An 18,569-nucleotide genomic window follows, 5' to 3' on the forward strand; every position below is an offset into this window, starting at 1 on the left:
AGATGCTGCTGGGCCTACTGTGTTCATTCAGCCCCACACTTTATTATCTTGGATTCTCCAGCATCTGCAGTTCCCATTATCACATTTTACTGTATTTGCCAACTTTTGACCCATTTACTTAACCTGTCAACATCTCTCTGCAAACTGTTTTTAACCCTCTCACAACCTGCCTTCAACATTGATATTGGCCTCAGCATTGCAAACAATTTTATTACAAATCAGCACTTTATTTTCCACAAAGAAGGTACAAAAGTCAATAGTACAGAATATACACAGATCACAAACCGGATTGGATAGTTCTTAAACAGTTTCAGAGCCTGTTTTTTTTTTGCAGGTGGGAGCTGCGAAGGGAGATCTTTGTTTTGAACTGAAAATCACTTTCATGCAAGCATCAGATCCACTGCAGATCCTTGCTCAGTTACTGTAACTCTGTCTGGGTTGTCTTTACCTCCTGCCACAGGCAGAGGGTAAGGACATGGTGGGGAAGACAGGACGGACAGTTGGAACTGTTGCCAAACAATCATGTGTTTGAAGAGGGTTCACTTGTACGTTTGGGCCGAGAACAGGATCAAGGGTTAGGCTGTGAAGCTAACTGCAGTGGAATATCCTGTCAGTGTGCAATGCCAAAACATTAAAAAATCTGACTGTCAACAAGCTACGTTAGTGGAGAGGTATGAGAACTCTGACAATGAGCAGGATCATGGGCCTTAGGGAGAAGATACACACGTAGTCATTGGACAGTGATTGAATAGAGACATTAAAAAATCTGCTGATTGGGAAAGTAAATGATACTCTCACTTTTTGTTGGTTCTCTTTGTTTCGATATTTTTCCTTTTAACACTCAGCTCTCTGCTAACACCCTCTCCGCTATCAGACATTACTCTTCAATTTTAGCAGCTGCAAACTTCTAATGTCACCCAGCTCCATCAGGCACACTCAGAAACATGTGTGAACATGTGCAAGTGAGTACCACTCAGCACAGATGAGTGATTGGTGAAGCCCCGAGGAGCTGCTTGGTGTTGCACACTGAATACTCTTTGCAGTCCATTCTGTCACCATCCAGAGATCAGCTAGACTCTCCCCTACTATCCCTCTGAAAGGCAACCACACTCCAAGGCCCAGCTGTCCAGGGGTAGAAAATTCAAACCGGCGCGTTCCCAGCTGCATCAATAACCCAGCCTTCATTTCAGTTCCCAGTGCCCCTTTTGAAAACAGCCAACCCTCATCACTCGTCCATTTCCATGCACATTCAGAAGGATGAACAGAACCTGGTCCTTGATGGTAAGTCACATTCTGGATGTGCACACAAAGGAAGACAGTGGAATACAATGCGAGACCTGCTGAGTTTTCCCAGTAATTTCTGCTTTTGTAACTGGAATATGGTTTGTCCTCTTGGGCTTTGTAGCTTGTCGGTGGAAAAGGGGTTCCCTGGTCATCCAGTTACCATCTGGTTAATGACTTTGCTGGGGGCTCTGAGCTGTGCTGGCACCTTGACCAACTGGATTGAAGCCCACCCTCCACCGCCACAGACCCATCGCCTCTGCCACACCCCTCTCCTCCACAATCCCTCCAGGCTCCCAGCTCCTTATGGGTTGTCTGTCTAATCTATGCAAACTGTAACTAAAAGCAATAAGGCAGAGTGTGTTTGTTTTGCGATAATCTAGCTACAGGGTTCCCCGAGCAGTCTCCAGGGCAGCCTGGCCCCCGAAGGTGTCGGGGGTTGAACCCCCATTCTGTTGCTAGAGGTGAGACAAGAGGTTCCTGCCTCTCAGACCGTGATGTGGGCAGCCCCCACTCGCTGTTACAGCTTCTCAAATGGGAAGAGGTGCTTATCGTCTCCTTTCTTCTGTTTCCGGCTCTTCGCCTTCGCCGTCACCTTCACGGCCTCCTCCTGCCGATTCAAAGGCCATGAAGAGGTTATATCAGTGACTGGGGTGGCGTCACTGCGAGCTTTCCCCTCAACTGAGCTGTCTCCCCCCACGTCCTGAGCTGAGTCATCCTGAACAAGAAACAGCAAAAAAAAGTTAAAATATTTGAGTTTATGTTTAGAAGTAAATATAAAGTTGGTTCAAGTTATGCTGAATTTGTATCAAACCTCAGTATGGACGTGCTGACCAGCGGAACCCCTCCACCCCTCATTGCTGACCCGCTAATAGAGCTCCCTCCCCCCCTCGTTGCTGACCCGCTAATAGAGCTATATTCTCTTTGTAACCCTGGGTCTGACATCCAGGAAGCCATTTACTTCAGGAGAGGTGGTGAATGAGGAAATATATAAGAACAGTCTTCATATGATGGTTCATGTTGTCTCAGGCAGTAAGGCAGAGTGCAGCCTGCAGTGGTTGAAGGAGGCATCTCACCACCAGCTAATCAAGGGCCGCCGCAGATTGACAATGAATGCAGGGCCGAGCCAGCAATGCCCACATCCCACAAATGAATGAATGAAATTTGATGATGGGGTTCAATTCAAACATAAGCGAAGACAGAGCTCACTGAGAGGCCCCTCAATCTAAGGAACAGGCAACACGTGAGGTGTTAAGATCACAGAATCTCTACAGTGTGGAAACAGGCCCTTTGTCCCAACAAGTCCACGCTGACCCTCAGAGCATCCCAACCAGACCCATCCCCCGATAACCCACCTGATCTACACAATCCCTACACTACAGGCAACTTAGCATGGCTAATCCACCCTAACCTGCAATAACAAGGTGGAGGGCTGGATAAACACAGCAGGCCAAGCAGCATCAGAGGAGCAGGAAGGCTGATGTTTCGGGCCTAGACCCTTCTTCAGAAAAATTCTTTTCTGAAGAAAGCCTAGGCCTGAAACGTCAGCTTTTCTGCTCCTCTGATGCTGCTTGGCCTGCTGTGTTTATCCAGCTCTACACCTCGTTATCTCAGATTCTCCAGTTCCTACTATCTCTCTCCACCCTAACTTGCGTATCTTTGGACTGTGGGAGGAAACCGGAGCACCCAGAGGAAACCCACACAGACACGGGGAGACTGTGTAAACTCCACACAGTCACCCGAGGGTGGAATCGAACCCAGGTCCCTGACACTGTGAGGCAGCAGTGCTAACCACTGAGCCACCGCACCGCCCCAATTTCCTTATTCTTTATTGATTCATGGGATGAGGGTGTTGCTGGCCAGGCAGCATTTATTGCCCAGAGGGCAGTTAAAAGTCAACCACATTGCTGTGGGTCTGGAGTCACATGTAGGCCAGTCCAGGTAAGGATGGCAGTTTCCTTCCCTGAAGGGCAATAGTGAACCAGATGGGTTTTTCCTGACAATCGACAAATGATTCATGGCCATAATTAGATTCTTAATTCCAGAGTTTTTTTTAAACTGAATTCAGATTCCACCATCTGCCGCGCAGGATTTGAACCCAGGTCCCCAGAACATTACCTGGGTGTCTGGATTAACAGTGATAATATCACTCGGCCACCACCTTCCCTCACTGAGAGGGTCAGAGCTTGGAGCTCAGGCAGCTAAAGGTACAAGCCCCAGTGATGCGAGGACTCGGGATCTCAATGAGAGGCTGCAGAGTTCTCAGGAATGGGGGCCGTGGTAGAGGAGGTTACAGAGATTGAGTTGGAGTGGGGGGACCTTGAAGGGATTTGAAAATGATGGTCAATTTGTGACATGATGAGTGGTGAGTGGATAGTGCTGGGGAGAAGCTGGTGACTTCCGGGTCTATGGTTTTAAACACTGTCCACTGGGGTTTTGCTCACTTCATATTGACTCCTCAAAGACCAGAAAATAAAACCTTCAGATGTAGGAGCAGAATTAGGTCCATCAAACCCACCATTTGATCATGTTTCTCAACACCATTCTCCTGGCTTCTCCCTATAACCTTTTACCAATCAAGAACCTATCCATTTCTGTCTTAAATACACTCAATGGTTTGCCTCCACAGCCCTCTGCGACAATGAGTTCTGGCTGAGAAACTTCCTCCTCATCCCAGTTCAAAGGTAGCGACTGTTCACTCTGAACAAGGGCTATGTCCATCGTCACATAATGCAATGACAGTGAGGCTGGGAGAAGGTGACCCGAATGACCCTTGGTCTTGTTTCTGTGAATTACCTTGACATTGTATCGAGCTTTCAGTTTTTCCCTGATCAGTAAGCCTTTCACCAACAGCTTCCAGTTACCCATTACACGCTGCTCTCGCTTCTGCACACAAAATACAATCAGCAGATTTTAGTCAAACAAAACCAAAAAAGCTTAAAACAATTACAGTTATTGGTTATGAATTGTTTCAATCAAACAGATGCAGGATGTCAGTGCCAGATATCAAATCCCTACAGTTCAGAAATGCAAATGATCACAAAACAGTCAGATACAGAGTAAAGCTTCTTCTACAATATCCCTGTCAAACACTCCCAGGATGGAGACAGTATGGGGTTAGATATAGAGGAAAGCTCCCTCTATAATGTCCCCCATCAAACACTCCCAGGATGGAGACAGTATGGCTCCCTCTATACTTTTAGACTGAAAACAAGGCTCCCATGATATCGACTCCATCAATTATCCCCAGATCATGTGCACGAGGTTAGGTACGGAGTACACCTCCCCAATCAAATGCTCCAAGGACAGGTCATAACAAGGTTATACAGATTGGAAAGCTGCCTCTACTCCTTTAACCTGAAAGTAAAACAGTCTTTACTCTTTTCAACTGAAAGTAAAGCTCCCTCAGCACTGTCCCCATCAAACACTCCCAGAGAGGTAAAGCAAGGGATTAAATATGGAGTAAAGCTCCCTGTAGTCTTTTAAACTTTAAATGAAGCTACCCCTATCCCAATCAAACATTTCCATGACAGGGACAGCATGGGTTAGATACAGTGTAAAACAGTTTAGAATTTGGCAAAGATGGACCAAAAGATTGATTAAGAAAGAGAAAATACAGTACGAGTAAGCTTGCTGGGAACGTAAAGACTGACACTTATAGTTTCTACAGGTATGTGAAGACAAATGTAAGTCCCCTACAGACAGAAATGGGGGAATGTACAACAGGGGACAAAGAAATGTCTCAGTAACTGAGTACATACTTTAGTTCTGTCTTCACAAAAGAGAACACAAACCAGATATCAGAAATGTTTGATAATGCAAGATTTAGTCAGATGGAACAACTGAGGGAGATCAATATTAATAGAGAAATGGTGCTGGGAAAATTGATGGGATTGCAAGTGGATAAATCCCTAGGGCCTGATAATCTACATCCCAGAGTAGTTAAGGAAGTGGCTCTAGAAATAGTGGATACATTGGTGATAACAAAATGTGGAGCTGGATGAACACAGCAGGCCAAGCAGCATCTTAGGAGCACGTTGGTGGTTGTCTTCCAGGATTCTACAGGCTCTGAAACAGTCTCTGCAGATTGGAGGATAGCTAACGTCACTCCAATATTCAAAAGGGGGGAAACAGGGAATAATGGACCAGTGAGCCTAACATTGGTAGAGGGGAAAATTCTCAAATCTACTGTCAAGGACTTTACAGCAGAGCATTTTGAAAGCAGTGGTGGGATCAGATGGGGTCAGCATAGACTTACGAAGGGGAAATCATGCTTGACAAATCTGTTGGAATTCTATGGAGATGTAACTAGTAGAGTAGACAAGGGCGAGCCAGTTGATGTAGTATGTTTGGACTTTCAGAAAGTGTTTGACAAAGTCCTGCAAAAGAGAGTAATGTGTAAGATTAAAATAAATGAGATTGGGGGAAGTGTACTGAGATGGATAAGAAACTAGTTGCAGAGAGGAAACAAAACGTAGAATTAATGGGCCTTTTCAAACTGACAGGCAGGAACTGGTGGGGTGCCGCAGGGATCGGTGCTGGGACCCCAGCTATTCACAATATATGTTAATGATTTGGATGAGGGAACAAAATGTAACATCTCAAAGTTTACAGGTGATACCAAGTTGGGTGGAGTGAGGCTATTCACTTTGGAAGCTAAAATAAGAAGGCAGTTTACTAGCTGAAAGGCTGTAAATTGGGAGAGGGGAATGTGCAGCGGGACCTGGGTGTCCTTGTGCACCAGTCGCTAGAGGTAAGCATGCAGGTGCAGCAGGTGGTAAAGAAGGCAAATGGCATGTCGGCCTTCACTGCGAGAGGTTGAGTACAGGAGCAGGGATGTGTTGTTGCAGTTGTACTGGGCCCTGGTGAGACCACACCAAGAATATTGTGTGCAGTTTTTGTCTCCTTTTCTGAGGAAGGAGTCTCTTGTTCCTGAGGAAGTGCAGCGAAGGTTTACCAGGCTGATTCTGGGGATGGTGGGTCTGACGTATGAGGAGAGATTTACTTGGTTAGCAACAACAACAGAAGTTGGTGGAAGAGCTCAGCAGGTCTGGCAGCATCTGTGACGAAGAAAATCAGAGTTAATGTTTCGGGTCTGGTGACCCTTCCTCAGAACTGGTCTAAGGAAGGGTCACCGGACCCGAAACGTTAACTCTGATGTTTTCTTCAAAGATGCTGCCAGCAATTTCTGTTTTTGTTCCTGATTTACAGCATCCAAAGTTGTTTTTATTTGACTGGGTTACGATTGTTTTAACTGGAATCCAGACGAATGAGGGGGGAATCTCATAGAGACTTATAAAATTTTAACAGGACTGGACAAGGTAGATGCAGGGAGGATGTTCCCGATGGTGGGTGTGTCCAGAACCAGGGGTTACAGTCTGAGGATTCGGGGTAGACCATTTAGGACGGAGATGAGGAGACATTTCTTCACCCAAAGAGTGGTGAGCCTGTGGGATTCATTATCCCAGGAAGTAGTTGATGCTAAAACACTGCATGTATTCAACAAGCAGCTAGATATAGCACTTGGGGCAAATGGATCAAAGATTATGGAAAGAAAGCAGGATTAGACTATTGAGTTGAATGATCTGCAATGGTCGTGATGAATGGTGGAGCAGGCTCAAAGAGCCAAATGGCCTCCTCCTGTTCCTATCCTCTATGCTTCTCTCTACATTGTCCCAAACACTTGTAGGACAAGGACTGCACAGGGTCAGATAGAGTAAAGTTTTATAAATGTAGATATTGTATGATAGTTTCATACATTTGTATTTAGTAACTTCCGACACTCATTTCTGAAGTTTGGAGTGTGTGAGATGGATTGAGATCTCACAGTTTGCGTACGTTTTGAGCTGTAGGCTTCAGCTTATTGGGAAGTGGACTGGGATTACTGAGCTCTGCTCTCGTCAAATTCTGTGCAGCGGCAGAGAACAGCTTGCTCTCACAGGCAGACAGGGCAAGCTGTGCCCTGGAAAACGTTCAGTGCTCACCCTTGACTCACTCATTACCCACCACTGTACAGGAACGTCTCACCTTTTGTTCTTTTCTCTCCATTTCTGCCTCTTCTTCCTGACAAGCCGCCAACAAGATCTCAACATGCTCTTCACACACAATGTACCCGTCAATACTGGGGATGGGGGTTGGTGAGGAGTCAGGGTAAGAAAAGGAGACAATTTAGATTCTTCTTCCATTGTCATCACGCATTGACACTTTTTAAAGACATTTGCACAGAACTGCAGAACATGTACAACACAGGAACAGGCCAATTAACCCATCTGCTCCAGGCTGGTGCATCTGCTCTATACGAGTTCCCTTTCACCTTTAATCATCTCACTGTGTCAGCAAATGCATTAATTCTTCTCTCCTCCCTGGATTTTTCCAGTCTCCTCAAATCAGCTGTGAAAACAGCCAAAAGACAAAAAGCTCTCAGCAAGATGACAAAGTGTGGAGCTGGATGAACACAGCAAGCCAAGCAGCATCTCAGGAGCACAAAAGCTGACGTTTCGGGCCTAAACCCTTCATCAGAAAAGGGGGATGGGGTGAGGGAACTGGAATAAATAGGGAGAGAGGGGGAGGCGGACTGAAGATGGAGAGTAAAGAAGATAGGTGGAGAGGAGAGTATAGGTGGGGAAGTAGGGAGGGGATAGGTCAGCCCAGGGAAGACGGACAGGTCAAGGAGGTGGAATAGTATCAGAGATAATGGGAACTGCAGATGCTGGAGAATTCCAAGATGACAAAGTGTGGAGCTGGATGAACACAGCAGGCCCAGCAGCATCTCAGGAGCACAAAAGCTGACGTTTCGGGCCTGGACCCTTCATCAGAGGGGAGCTCTCAGCATTTTTTTTGTGACAATGGGATATATTAGAGGGTTTCTCAAGATCTATAGCAAACAGAAATACTTCTCAGTCACTTCGGTAAGGGGAGAACAGCTTTAATATCGCACCTACTAGCGCCTTGAAGAATGTGAATCAGTGCATTTGTACCAAATCACCAAGTGACCTGCGCTTTGCAGGGGCCAGAATTGGACGAGTGCTCAGATCTTGGAGGGCTCAGGAAGGTGACAGAACTACAGACTACGGTTTAGACTCAGATGTCCAGCTCAGAAACAGACCCTTCAGTCCAACTCGTCCAAACCAACCAGATATCCTAAATTAATCCGGTCCCATTTTGCCAGCATTTGGCCCATATCCTTCTAAATCCTTCCTATTTATGAGCCCATCCAGATGCCTTTTAAATGCTGTAACTGTACCAGCCCCCACCACTTCCTCTGGCAGCTCGTTCCTTACACGCACCACCCTCTGCGTGAAAATGTTGCCCCTCAGGTCCCTTTTAAATCTTTACCCTCTCACCTTAAACTTACACCCTCTTGTTTTGGACTCCCCGCTACCATGGGGAAAGGACCTTGACTATTAACCCTGTCCATGCCTCTCCCGTTTTTATAAATCTCTCAGCCCCTTTACAGTAAGTTTGCAAATGTAGCAGCGCTAAGAAATGGCAAGATTCTACCTACACAGGATGTGAATGACCCGAGTGGAAATCAAATCCAACGACTGCCCCTGCACAGTCGATGTTCAGTTTCCGAGCCACTCGGTTGATGTTGGGAACCCTCAGGTGCTTGCAGCCTCTGGGAAGCATACAGGGCTTGAAGAGATAGACATTTCCAAAATCATTGCGGGGGACCTTAGAGGTAACAAGATTTATGAGAAAATCAGTACCACCATATAACCAAATACTAGTTTTTAACAATAAATTTTCACCCTCCCTTCACATCACCTTTAACTCCTGAAGGACATGTCTTCCTGAGAATATACAGACCCTCAATGAGGCCATCGGAGTGGCCACCAGACAGCTGTAAGACTAAACAGTGTGTGGAGGAAAGCTGTGAAAACTATCACTGTCGGGGTTAACGGCATCATGTGAATTAGCCGCAGGATTTAACCCCTTGAGTCCATCCCAATAAAATCAGGATGTGGCGGTGCCGGTGTTGGACTGGGCTGGACAAGGTCAGAAGTCACACGACACCAGGTTATAGCCCAACAGGTTTATTTGAAAACACAAGCTTTCGGAGTGGTACAGGTGATCCCACCGCACTGTTCTGTATCTGTAAAATCTTCCTTACTGTCCTGTTTTAACAGCATCACCATGATAAATTGTTATGATCCCTTGACCTTAATTGGTTTGTACAGTTTTGAATTTGGCATGTGATTCCAGTTATTTGGTTTGTCTCCAGCACCACCTTGTTTCTAATTTTTTGTAACTATCTCTCTGCCTCAATCGGATTATAGGCCATGCCTACGCTGGTTATTCAGCTGTTGACACTTTAGTCACCGTCTAACACTCCTGGTCGCCTGCAGAGACTTACAACTGGTGCGAGTGGAGTGTCAGACGATATGATCTTTTGATCTCTCAGGCCTTGACGTCTCTGCCTATAAACTCTGGGTCTGTGTGCGCTGCTCTCTCGCTGCACCCGATGAAGGCGCTGCGCTCCGAAAGCTTGTGTGATTCCAAATAAACCCATTGGACTGTAACCTGGTGTCGTGTGGCTTCTCACCTACCTGAGACATACCAACAAAAAAAAAAAAATCGCTGATTCAGCTGGCACTCTTCAAAGGGGGAGCCCTGCGTTGACAGCAGTGGGTTTTCTAAGCTGGCTGGGAGCTTGATGGTTGTGACGAAGGGGATGTCTCAGGCTGTGGAGGACTAACACATCCTCTGTATCTGATTGACAGGCTTGTCCCACAATCTTTAGAGAAGGCCCTCCGAGGCAAGCCACAAGAGCAGATGGGGAACTCGCGTCCTCGAGACAGGTGGTCCCTCTCCCTGGGGAGGGTCTGATTGTGATTCTGGAAACACGGGTAAGTTCAGAGGGTCCTGGGAAGTGGAGATGTTAGAGAGGAGCACTACAGTTCCTCCTGGCCCACAAGCCCCTGGTCAGGACTGGTTCTCCTCTCCTCCCACCTCAGAGAGGGTGGTCCATGGATTCAGGGCTCACACAAGCACACAATTTCATCCAACACTCCCTGCACTGTCCGCAGAGATATTCCATCTCTCGCAGGAGACATTAATCCAAACCCTTGTCTGTCCTCTCAGATGAGCCTAGAAGGTTCCATGGCTACTATTTGAAGAAGAGCTGGGAGAAAGGAACTGACAGTCAGACATTTTCTTTAGAAGGTCATGGAGCCAAGGCATGTGGACAGAGTTAAGATGCGGATCTCACTGAAGAGTGGAATGGAATAGGTTTGAGGGGGTGAATGGTCTTGATTTGTTCCAATGTAAAGATTTAATGGAATCATGGATAACACCCCATCTCCTCCTTCCCTACAAAATGGAGCTGAACAGAACTCGTACCTTCCCATTGACAGCACTTGGTGGAGAAAAGGGCTCCGTTTGCCAGTAGCCAAAAAGTCCAAGATCGTCCTTGTCTCGATCTTCCCAATTGGCCGATCGGGCTTTCCGTGCTCGATTTGATTGGCTTTTCACCATCTGGTAAAAGAAGGCGAGAAAAATATCTCAACCATCAGCGACTAGAGTGTCCGATAACAACATTGTGGTTTACTTAAACAGTAAAGCATCCCTAGAGAATAAGTGGCCACTGATCTGGCACATCGACAGGCATCCACTTCTCCCACCACTGATTTATTATCACATGTACCTAAATGCAGTGAAAAAGCTTTGTTTACGAGCGGTACAGGCAGATCATTCTTACAAGCAGATACAGATCACAGGTTAAAAAACAAACTTAAACAGAGGCATACAGGTCACGTTGCAAACGGTGTGTGCTAGGCAAGATCAGTACTAGCAAGGTCAGCATTGTTTGAAGTTAGAGAATCCATTTATCAGTCTGATAACAGCAGGGAAGAAGGTGTCCCTGAACCTGCTGGTGCGTGTGTTCAGGCTCTACCTAATGCAAGTTGGAGATCATTACCGGGGTGCAATGGGTCTTTGATGGTGTTGGCAGCCTCTCCATGGCAGCAAGCCATGTAAATGGAGATCATGGACGGAAGGTTGGCTTCAATGGTTTGTCTGGGCTGTGCGCACCACCTTCCATAGTTTCTTACGGTCCTGGGCAGAGCAGTTGCCGCACCAGGCCGTTATGCTCCCGGGCAGTTTGTATTCAATGGTGCATCTGTAAGAGTTGTTGAGGACATGTCAAATTTCCTGAGCTGCCTGAGGAAGAAGAGGTAATGTTGTGCCTTCTGTAACCCTCTCAGCCTCAGCTCCAATGATGCAGATGGGGCTGTGTTCTCCTCATTTCCTTCTGAAGTCAATGACCAGTTCTTTAGCTTTGCTGACATTGAGAAAGAGGTTCTCACTGCGGCAGGTCACCAAACACTCCACCAGCTTTCTGTATCCTGACTCGTTGTTGCTAAGTATGTGTCCTACCACAATGGTGTCAGCAGCAAACCTGTTGCTTGGCAACACAATGGTGGGTGTACAGGGCGTACAGTTGGGGGCTGAGGACAACTCCTTGGGGGACTGCAGTGTTGAGTGTTATCATGGAAAAGGTGATGTCATTCACCTTCACTGATTGTGGTCTATGGGTCAGGAAGCTGAGGATCTACTCACAGAGGGTGAAGCTGAGACCAAGGTCATGGAGATTTGAGATCAGACTGGAGGAAATAATGGTGTTGAAGGCAGAGCTGTAGTCAATGAGCAGGAGTCTGAGGTAGGTATCTTTGTTGTCCAGATGAGGACTGTGTATCAAAAAAGTCAATCTGAGTGTTCCCCAACTAGAAGCCTTAGACGAACCAGGAAATCCACTCCCTACTGAAGACCAGATGTGCAGTATTCAAATTGGGTGACCCAGACCAATACAGGACATCCAGATGTGACCTCCACAAAACTATCAGGGAGGCTAAGAGGCAGTACCGGACCAAGTTAGAGGCCCAGGCCTACCAAACAAACTCCCTCTGGCTGTGGCAAGGCCTAAACAACATTATGTGATACAAAATGGCGCACAGCAAGATAGCAGACAAAGACCCATCCCTCCCTGATCCGCTCAATGCTGTCTATTCTCGGTCTGAGCAGAATACCAGTGGCACGGTGTCACCTGCCCCGACACAACTGTTCCCTCTGTCACTGCTGCAGACGTTAGCTCGATCTCCCTGGGAGACAACCCATGGAAAGCGATGGGCCCAGATGGTATCCCTGGCCGAGCACTCAGATCCTGTGCGGACCAACTAGCGGAGGTATTCGCCAACAGCTTTAACCTCCCCCTCTACAGGCCAAAGTCCCCACCTGCTCCAAGAAGGCCACCCTCATCCCCGAACCTAAGAAAACACATGTGCCTTAATGACTACTGCCCTGTGGTTCTGAGCTCAATAATTACAAAGTGCTTTGAGAAGCTGGTCATGACCCACATCCAGTCTCCCAGCCTGCCTCGATCCCCCCCAGTTTGCCTACAGACGTAACAGGTTTGCAGAGGATGCCGTATCCCTAGGCCCTGCACTCGTCCCTGTAACATCTGGATGACAAGGACACCTATCTCAGGCTCCTGTTCATTGACTACAGCTCTGCCTTCAGCAGACTGATGCTCAGTAGCAGCAGTGCGCTAGATGCACTGCAGAAGTTCACCAAGGCTCCTCAGGCAACACTTTACAAACCCACGACCACTTCTATCCAGAAGGACATGGGCAGCAGAGACATGGGAACATCACCATCACAAGTTCCCATCCAACCCACACACCATACTGACTCAGAAATATATCATCATTCTGGATGTGAGTTTGCTCGCTGAGCTGGAAGGTTAGTTTCCAGATGTTTCGTCACCATTCTAGGTAACATCATCAGTGAGCCTCCGACGAAGCGCTGGTGTTATGTCCCGCTTTCTATTTATCTGGTTAGGTTTCCTTGGGTTGGTGATGTCATTTCCTGCGTTGGTGATGTCATTTCCTGTTCTTTTTCTCAGGGGATGGTAGATTGGCTCCAAATCAATGTGTTTGTTGATGGAGTTCCGGTTGGAATGCCATGCTTCTAGGAATTCTCGTGCGTGTCTCTGTTTGGCTTGTCCTAGGATGGATGTGTTGTCCCAATCAAAGTGGTGTCCTTCCTCATCTGTACGTAAGGATACTCGTGATAGTGGGTCATGTCGTTTTGTGGCTAGTTGATGTTCATGTATCCTGGTGGCTAGCTTTCTGCCGGTTTGTCCAATGTCGTGTTTGTCACAGTTCTTGCAAGGTATTTTGTAGATGACGTTCGTTTTGCTTGTTGTCTGTATAGGGTCTTTTAAGTTCATTAGCTGCTGTTTTAGTGTGTTGGTGGGTTTGTGGGCTACCCTGATGCCAAGGGGTCCGAGTAGTCTGGCAGTCATTTCGGAAATGTCTTTGATGTAGGGGAGAGTGGTTATGGTTTCTGGGCCCAAACTCGAACAAACAGCTCTGCCAATCATCCAACCCAAACTTTGGGTCCACTATGTGGATGACACCTTTGTCATCAATAAACAAAACAAATTAGAGGAAACCTTCAAGACCATCAATAATACCCTTTACTGGCATGACATTCACAAAAGAGGAGGAAAACAACAAACAAACTGCCATTCCTAGATGTCACAGTAGAGCGAACAGTCATTGGGGAACTTCAAACCAGCGTCTACAGGAAAACAACACATACGGACCAAATACTGAACTACAGGAGCAACCATCCCAACACCCACAAACGAAGCTGCATTAGAACATTATTCCAACGAGCCACCACACACTGCAGCACAGAGGAACTACGAAGAGCAGAGGAAAATCACCTATACAGCGTATTCAAAAAGAATGGGTACCCTATGAACACAGTCCGCCGATTTCTCAGCAACAAACCCAAACAAACAGACAAAACAGGCCCAGAAACCATAACCACGCTCCCCTACATCAAAGACATTTCCGAAATGACTGCCAGACTACTCGGACCCCTTGGCATCAGGGTAGCCCACAAACCCACCAACACACTAAAACAGCAGCTAATGAACTTAAAAGACCCTATAAAGACAACAAGCAAAATGAACGTCATCTACAAAATACCTTGCAAGAACTGTGACAAACACTACATTGGACAAACTGGCAGAAAGCTAGCCACCAGGATACATGAACATCAACTAGCCACAAAACGACATGACCCACTATCACTCGTATCCTTACAAACAGATGAGGAAGGACACCACTTTGATTAGGACAACACATCCATCCTAGGACAAGCAAAACAGAGACACGCACGAAAATTCCTAGAAGCATGGCATTCCAACCGGAACTCCATCAACAAACGCATTGATTTGGAGCTAATCTACCATCCCCTGAGAAAAAGAACAGGAAATGACATCACCAATGCAGGAAATGACATCACCAATCCAAGGAAACCCAAACAGATAAATAGAAAGCGGGACATAACACCAGCGCTTCGTTGGAGGCTCACTGATGATGTTACCTAGAATGGTGACGAAACGTCTGAAAACTAACCTTCCAGCTCAGCGAGCAAACTTACATCCAGAACCTCAACCTGAGCTACAAATCTTCTCAAAACTCGATGTCATCATTCCTTCAGTATCTAAATAAGCAATTGAATAAATACAAAAAAACTGAACCACATAAGGAGATATTAAGGCATGTGCGAGGACAGGTGACCATTAGCTTAGTCAAAGATGTAGCTCTCAAGGTTGCATCTTTTTAAAAGTGCGATCACACTGATGTTGAGCATCACTGGCTGGCCAGGGTCTATTGTCCGTCCCTAGTTTCCCCTAAAAAGGTGGGGGTGAGCTGCCTTCTTGAACCACTATAGCCCATCTACTGTGGGCAGACCCACAATGCCCTCAGGGAGGGAATTCCAGGATTTTGACTGAGCGATACTGAGGGAATGGCGATATATTTTCAAGTCAGGATGGTGAGTGTCTTGGCGGGAAACAATTAAGATTACTGATGTTTGAGAAACCAAAACTGGAGAACACAGAGTTCTTACAGGAACTTCGGGAGAACGGGAGGGAAAAAGTCACAAAGAAGATTTACTAAGGCACTGCTCAGGTGCCTGGGGGCAATGGGTAGAGTGAGTAGGTCTAGAGAGTTGGGATCTACAGTACCTTACAGGGGACCTCTCCATCTCTCACCACACGGGCTTCCTTCAGCCAGATGTCCTTGGAATGAAGTGTGTGCACGCAGTCTCTGAAACAGGAAGCAACAAACTAAATGAGATACCAGACAACGTGTCTTTGTGTGTGTGCGCATGCAGACAGAGCATCTGCACACGTGCAAGTGTTAGACACCTGAAGCAGTGTCACTGACTGCATCAAGCAACATACAGTAATTCAGGTCAAATCGTTCATAATTAAAGACAGAGGAGAGCTTTGCTGACAAATACAATGGCTAGTGTGGAATGGAGAGGGCTATTAGATCAGAACTTACAGCTTGAAAAGACAAGGAGAGAGACTTAGTGAAAGAGGGAGAGAAGAGTGACAAATCAGACAGAGAGGGGTATGGAAAGAGAGAATGAGACAATGAGAGGCAGAGAGGGGCACAGAGACACAAACAGAATTAGAGAAACTGAGAGGGCGGAGGCGAAAGAGGTAGAAACACAGATACAGGCAGAGACCAAGAGGGAACAGAATTCGAAGCAGACAGAAAGGAAAACCAAGAGAGAATCACAGGAATAAAGACATACAGAGAGAGGAGAGAAGGACAGCGAAGAGAGAAGGAGAGACAGAATTCGAAAAAAAGAATAGCAAGATAAAAGGGAGAACTAGAGACAGTCAGAGGGCAGGAGACAGAAACAGAGAGTGTATTCGATAAAGACAGGAACGAACTTGGCTGTGTTGCCCACACGGTTGAACAGCTTGCCAACTTTAACACTTATATGAACTGTCAGGAGAGACAATGAGAATAAATGTTGATTCTGGCTTTTCAAGGCAATTGTCACCTGACTAGGGGAGAAACATCCTCACCTTGAATACACGGCCTCTGTCTTGCAGTAGCCCAAGATTGCTGCTGTTGGAGGATAGAGGATCTCATATTTCAGCAGATGTCTTTTCAGGACGTAGAGAGGGTGGTGTTTATACTCGGCTACAGACATGGGCAACGGTTGGCTGAGCATCTTGGCTTGCATCTGTGAAACACATCAAAGGAAAGACCAGAATACATCAAAGCAGAGAAACTGACTATTCAACACATCTGCACATAACCCTGCTTCCATCCTATACCATTTAACGTTATCACTACATCCTTCATCGTGTGTTTATTCAGCCTCCCTTTATTCTATACGCAAATATAATACGATCTGCACCAATACATATCAATGAACATGTTCGAATAATTAATCTTAAAAATTCCCTGTGGAAGTGTGTTCCACATTCTCTGGACAAAGGGTTTCTCCTTAATTCCCATTCTGTTTTATTAGTGACTGTCTTGTATTGACAGCCCCGTTAAGTATCAGAAATATGAAACAGAGAATTTCTAAACTGGATCCCCCGTCTGCGATTGGAAAGTCAAATACAGTGACCTCTGAAAGGTCGTGACCTGAGGCATCAACTTAATTCCTCTCCCAGGCTGCTGCTCTGACCAATGAACACATGCAGTATTTTCTGCTTTTATTGCTGGTCTGTGATAATCGCTAAACTGATTTCAGTCAAGGAGTTCCTGTGGGGTGGATAATTCTGATCGAAAATCCCGGGAGAGAATATGTCAATGATCAAGCGACTAGACTTTTCTGGGAGATGCAAGTATTGGTTCATTCATGTTAAGATTCAAGTGAGTGTTTTCAGAAAGTAACATCAGTTTATGAAGAACTTGAGAAATGACGCAGTGAGTAAAGTGTGCTCAGGAGGAACAAGTGATTTTGGAACACTGGTTCACAAATCTGTCGCCCACTGTGGGTTTCTGTCACTACATCACTCTGCTGTTGACACATTATGTTTTATTTCTTCATAGCGTGGGGACAACACTGACTGGGCCCAACATTTATTGCCTGTCCCTAGCTGCCCCTTGAGAAGGTGGGGGTGAGCTGCCTCTTGAACCGCTGCAGTCCATGTGCTGTAGACCCATGATGCCCTTAGGGAAGGAATTCCACGATTTTGATCCAGTGACACTGAAGAAATGGCGATGTTTCTAAAGTCAGGATGGTGAGTGGCTCGGAGGAGAACTTGCAGGGGGGCTGCGATGTTCCCATGTATCTGCTGCCCTTGTCCTTCGAGATGGAAGTGGTCGTGGGTTTGGAAGGTGCTGTCTGAGGGTCTTTGGTGAATTTCTGCAGTGCATCTTGTAGACAGTACACACTGCTGTTACTGAGCGTCGGTGTGGAGAGAGTGGGATGTTTGTGGATGTGATGCCAATCAAGCGGCTGCTCTGTCCTGGATGGTGTTGAGCTTCCTGAGTGTTGTTGGGGCTGCCCCCATCCAGGCAAGTGGGGAGTATTCCATTACAACTGGAGAGATTAATCACTGTGCTGCATCAATAACTCAGTTTTGACTGGAGCTACAGACTTCCCGAATGTGGAGGCTGGTCTAATGAGACTATTGTCATTTATTATCCAGCAGTTCTAAAGGGTTGGGAGTAGATAGTGGAGATAGACAATCTCCTTCGGACTTGCTATGTAATGCCACCTGCTGTATACATACAACATTTGAAACAGGAGCGGATTGGGCTCCTCCAGCCCATTATCCCATCTACAGCTCATCTAACAGTGTTTCAAATTCCACTTTCCCATACACCCCCAATAACCTTTGACGCTCTGCCTAAAAAGAATCTATTCACCTCCCACTTAAAAACATTCAATCACCCCATCACCACTGTCTTCTACAGCAGAGCTTCAAAGTCACACATAACCCTCACCTCATCTCATCCTGAAAGGGTGAACCCTAATTTTAAAGCAATGCCCCCCTGTTCTGGATTTGCCCTCAAGACGATCCACCCTTTCCACCAGCCACATTGTGAAAATCATTCAGGATCACAACCATAGAATCCCTACAATGTGAAAAGAAGGTATTTAGCCCATCGAGTCTGCGCTGACCCTTGAAAGTGCATCTCACCCAGACTCAATCCCCCACTACCTGAACCCTGTAACTCTGCATTTCCATGGCTAACCCACCTAACCAGTACAACCCTGGACACAACAGGCAATTTAGCACAGCCAATCCACCCTAGCCTGCACATCTCTGGATTGTGGGAGGAACCCGGAGCACCCAGAGAAAACCCACGCAGACACAGGGAGAATGTGTAAACTCCACACAGACTGTCGCCCAAGGGGGGGAATTGAACCCTAGTCCCTGATGCAGCAGTGTTAACCACTGAACCACTGTGCTGTCCTTACAAGCTTCAAATTACTCTTTACTCTGC

The 18,569-nt window shown here is 46.5% G+C and overlaps 1 protein-coding gene across 1 annotated transcript in view; it reads right to left on the reverse strand.

Moving 5' to 3' along the window:
* Positions 1 to 206: 206 nt before the first annotated feature.
* The window catches only part of xpc (xeroderma pigmentosum, complementation group C), a 55,453-nt gene continuing 37,090 nt past the window's right edge, over positions 207 to 18,569 (reverse strand). Inside the window, exons 10-16 of the mRNA XM_048548140.2 lie at positions 16,184 to 16,344; positions 15,326 to 15,407; positions 10,624 to 10,758; positions 8,786 to 8,955; positions 7,309 to 7,402; positions 4,078 to 4,167; positions 207 to 1,999 (exon numbers count right to left, since the gene is read on the reverse strand). Coding sequence (XP_048404097.1) covers positions 1,802 to 1,999; positions 4,078 to 4,167; positions 7,309 to 7,402; positions 8,786 to 8,955; positions 10,624 to 10,758; positions 15,326 to 15,407; positions 16,184 to 16,344 — 930 coding nt within the window. The 3' untranslated portion in view covers positions 207 to 1,801. The remainder of the gene's footprint in view (positions 2,000 to 4,077; positions 4,168 to 7,308; positions 7,403 to 8,785; positions 8,956 to 10,623; positions 10,759 to 15,325; positions 15,408 to 16,183; positions 16,345 to 18,569) is intronic.

The sequence above is a fragment of the Stegostoma tigrinum genome, chromosome 11 (assembly GCF_030684315.1).
Source record: "Stegostoma tigrinum isolate sSteTig4 chromosome 11, sSteTig4.hap1, whole genome shotgun sequence".
NCBI lineage: Eukaryota > Metazoa > Chordata > Chondrichthyes > Orectolobiformes > Stegostomatidae > Stegostoma > Stegostoma tigrinum.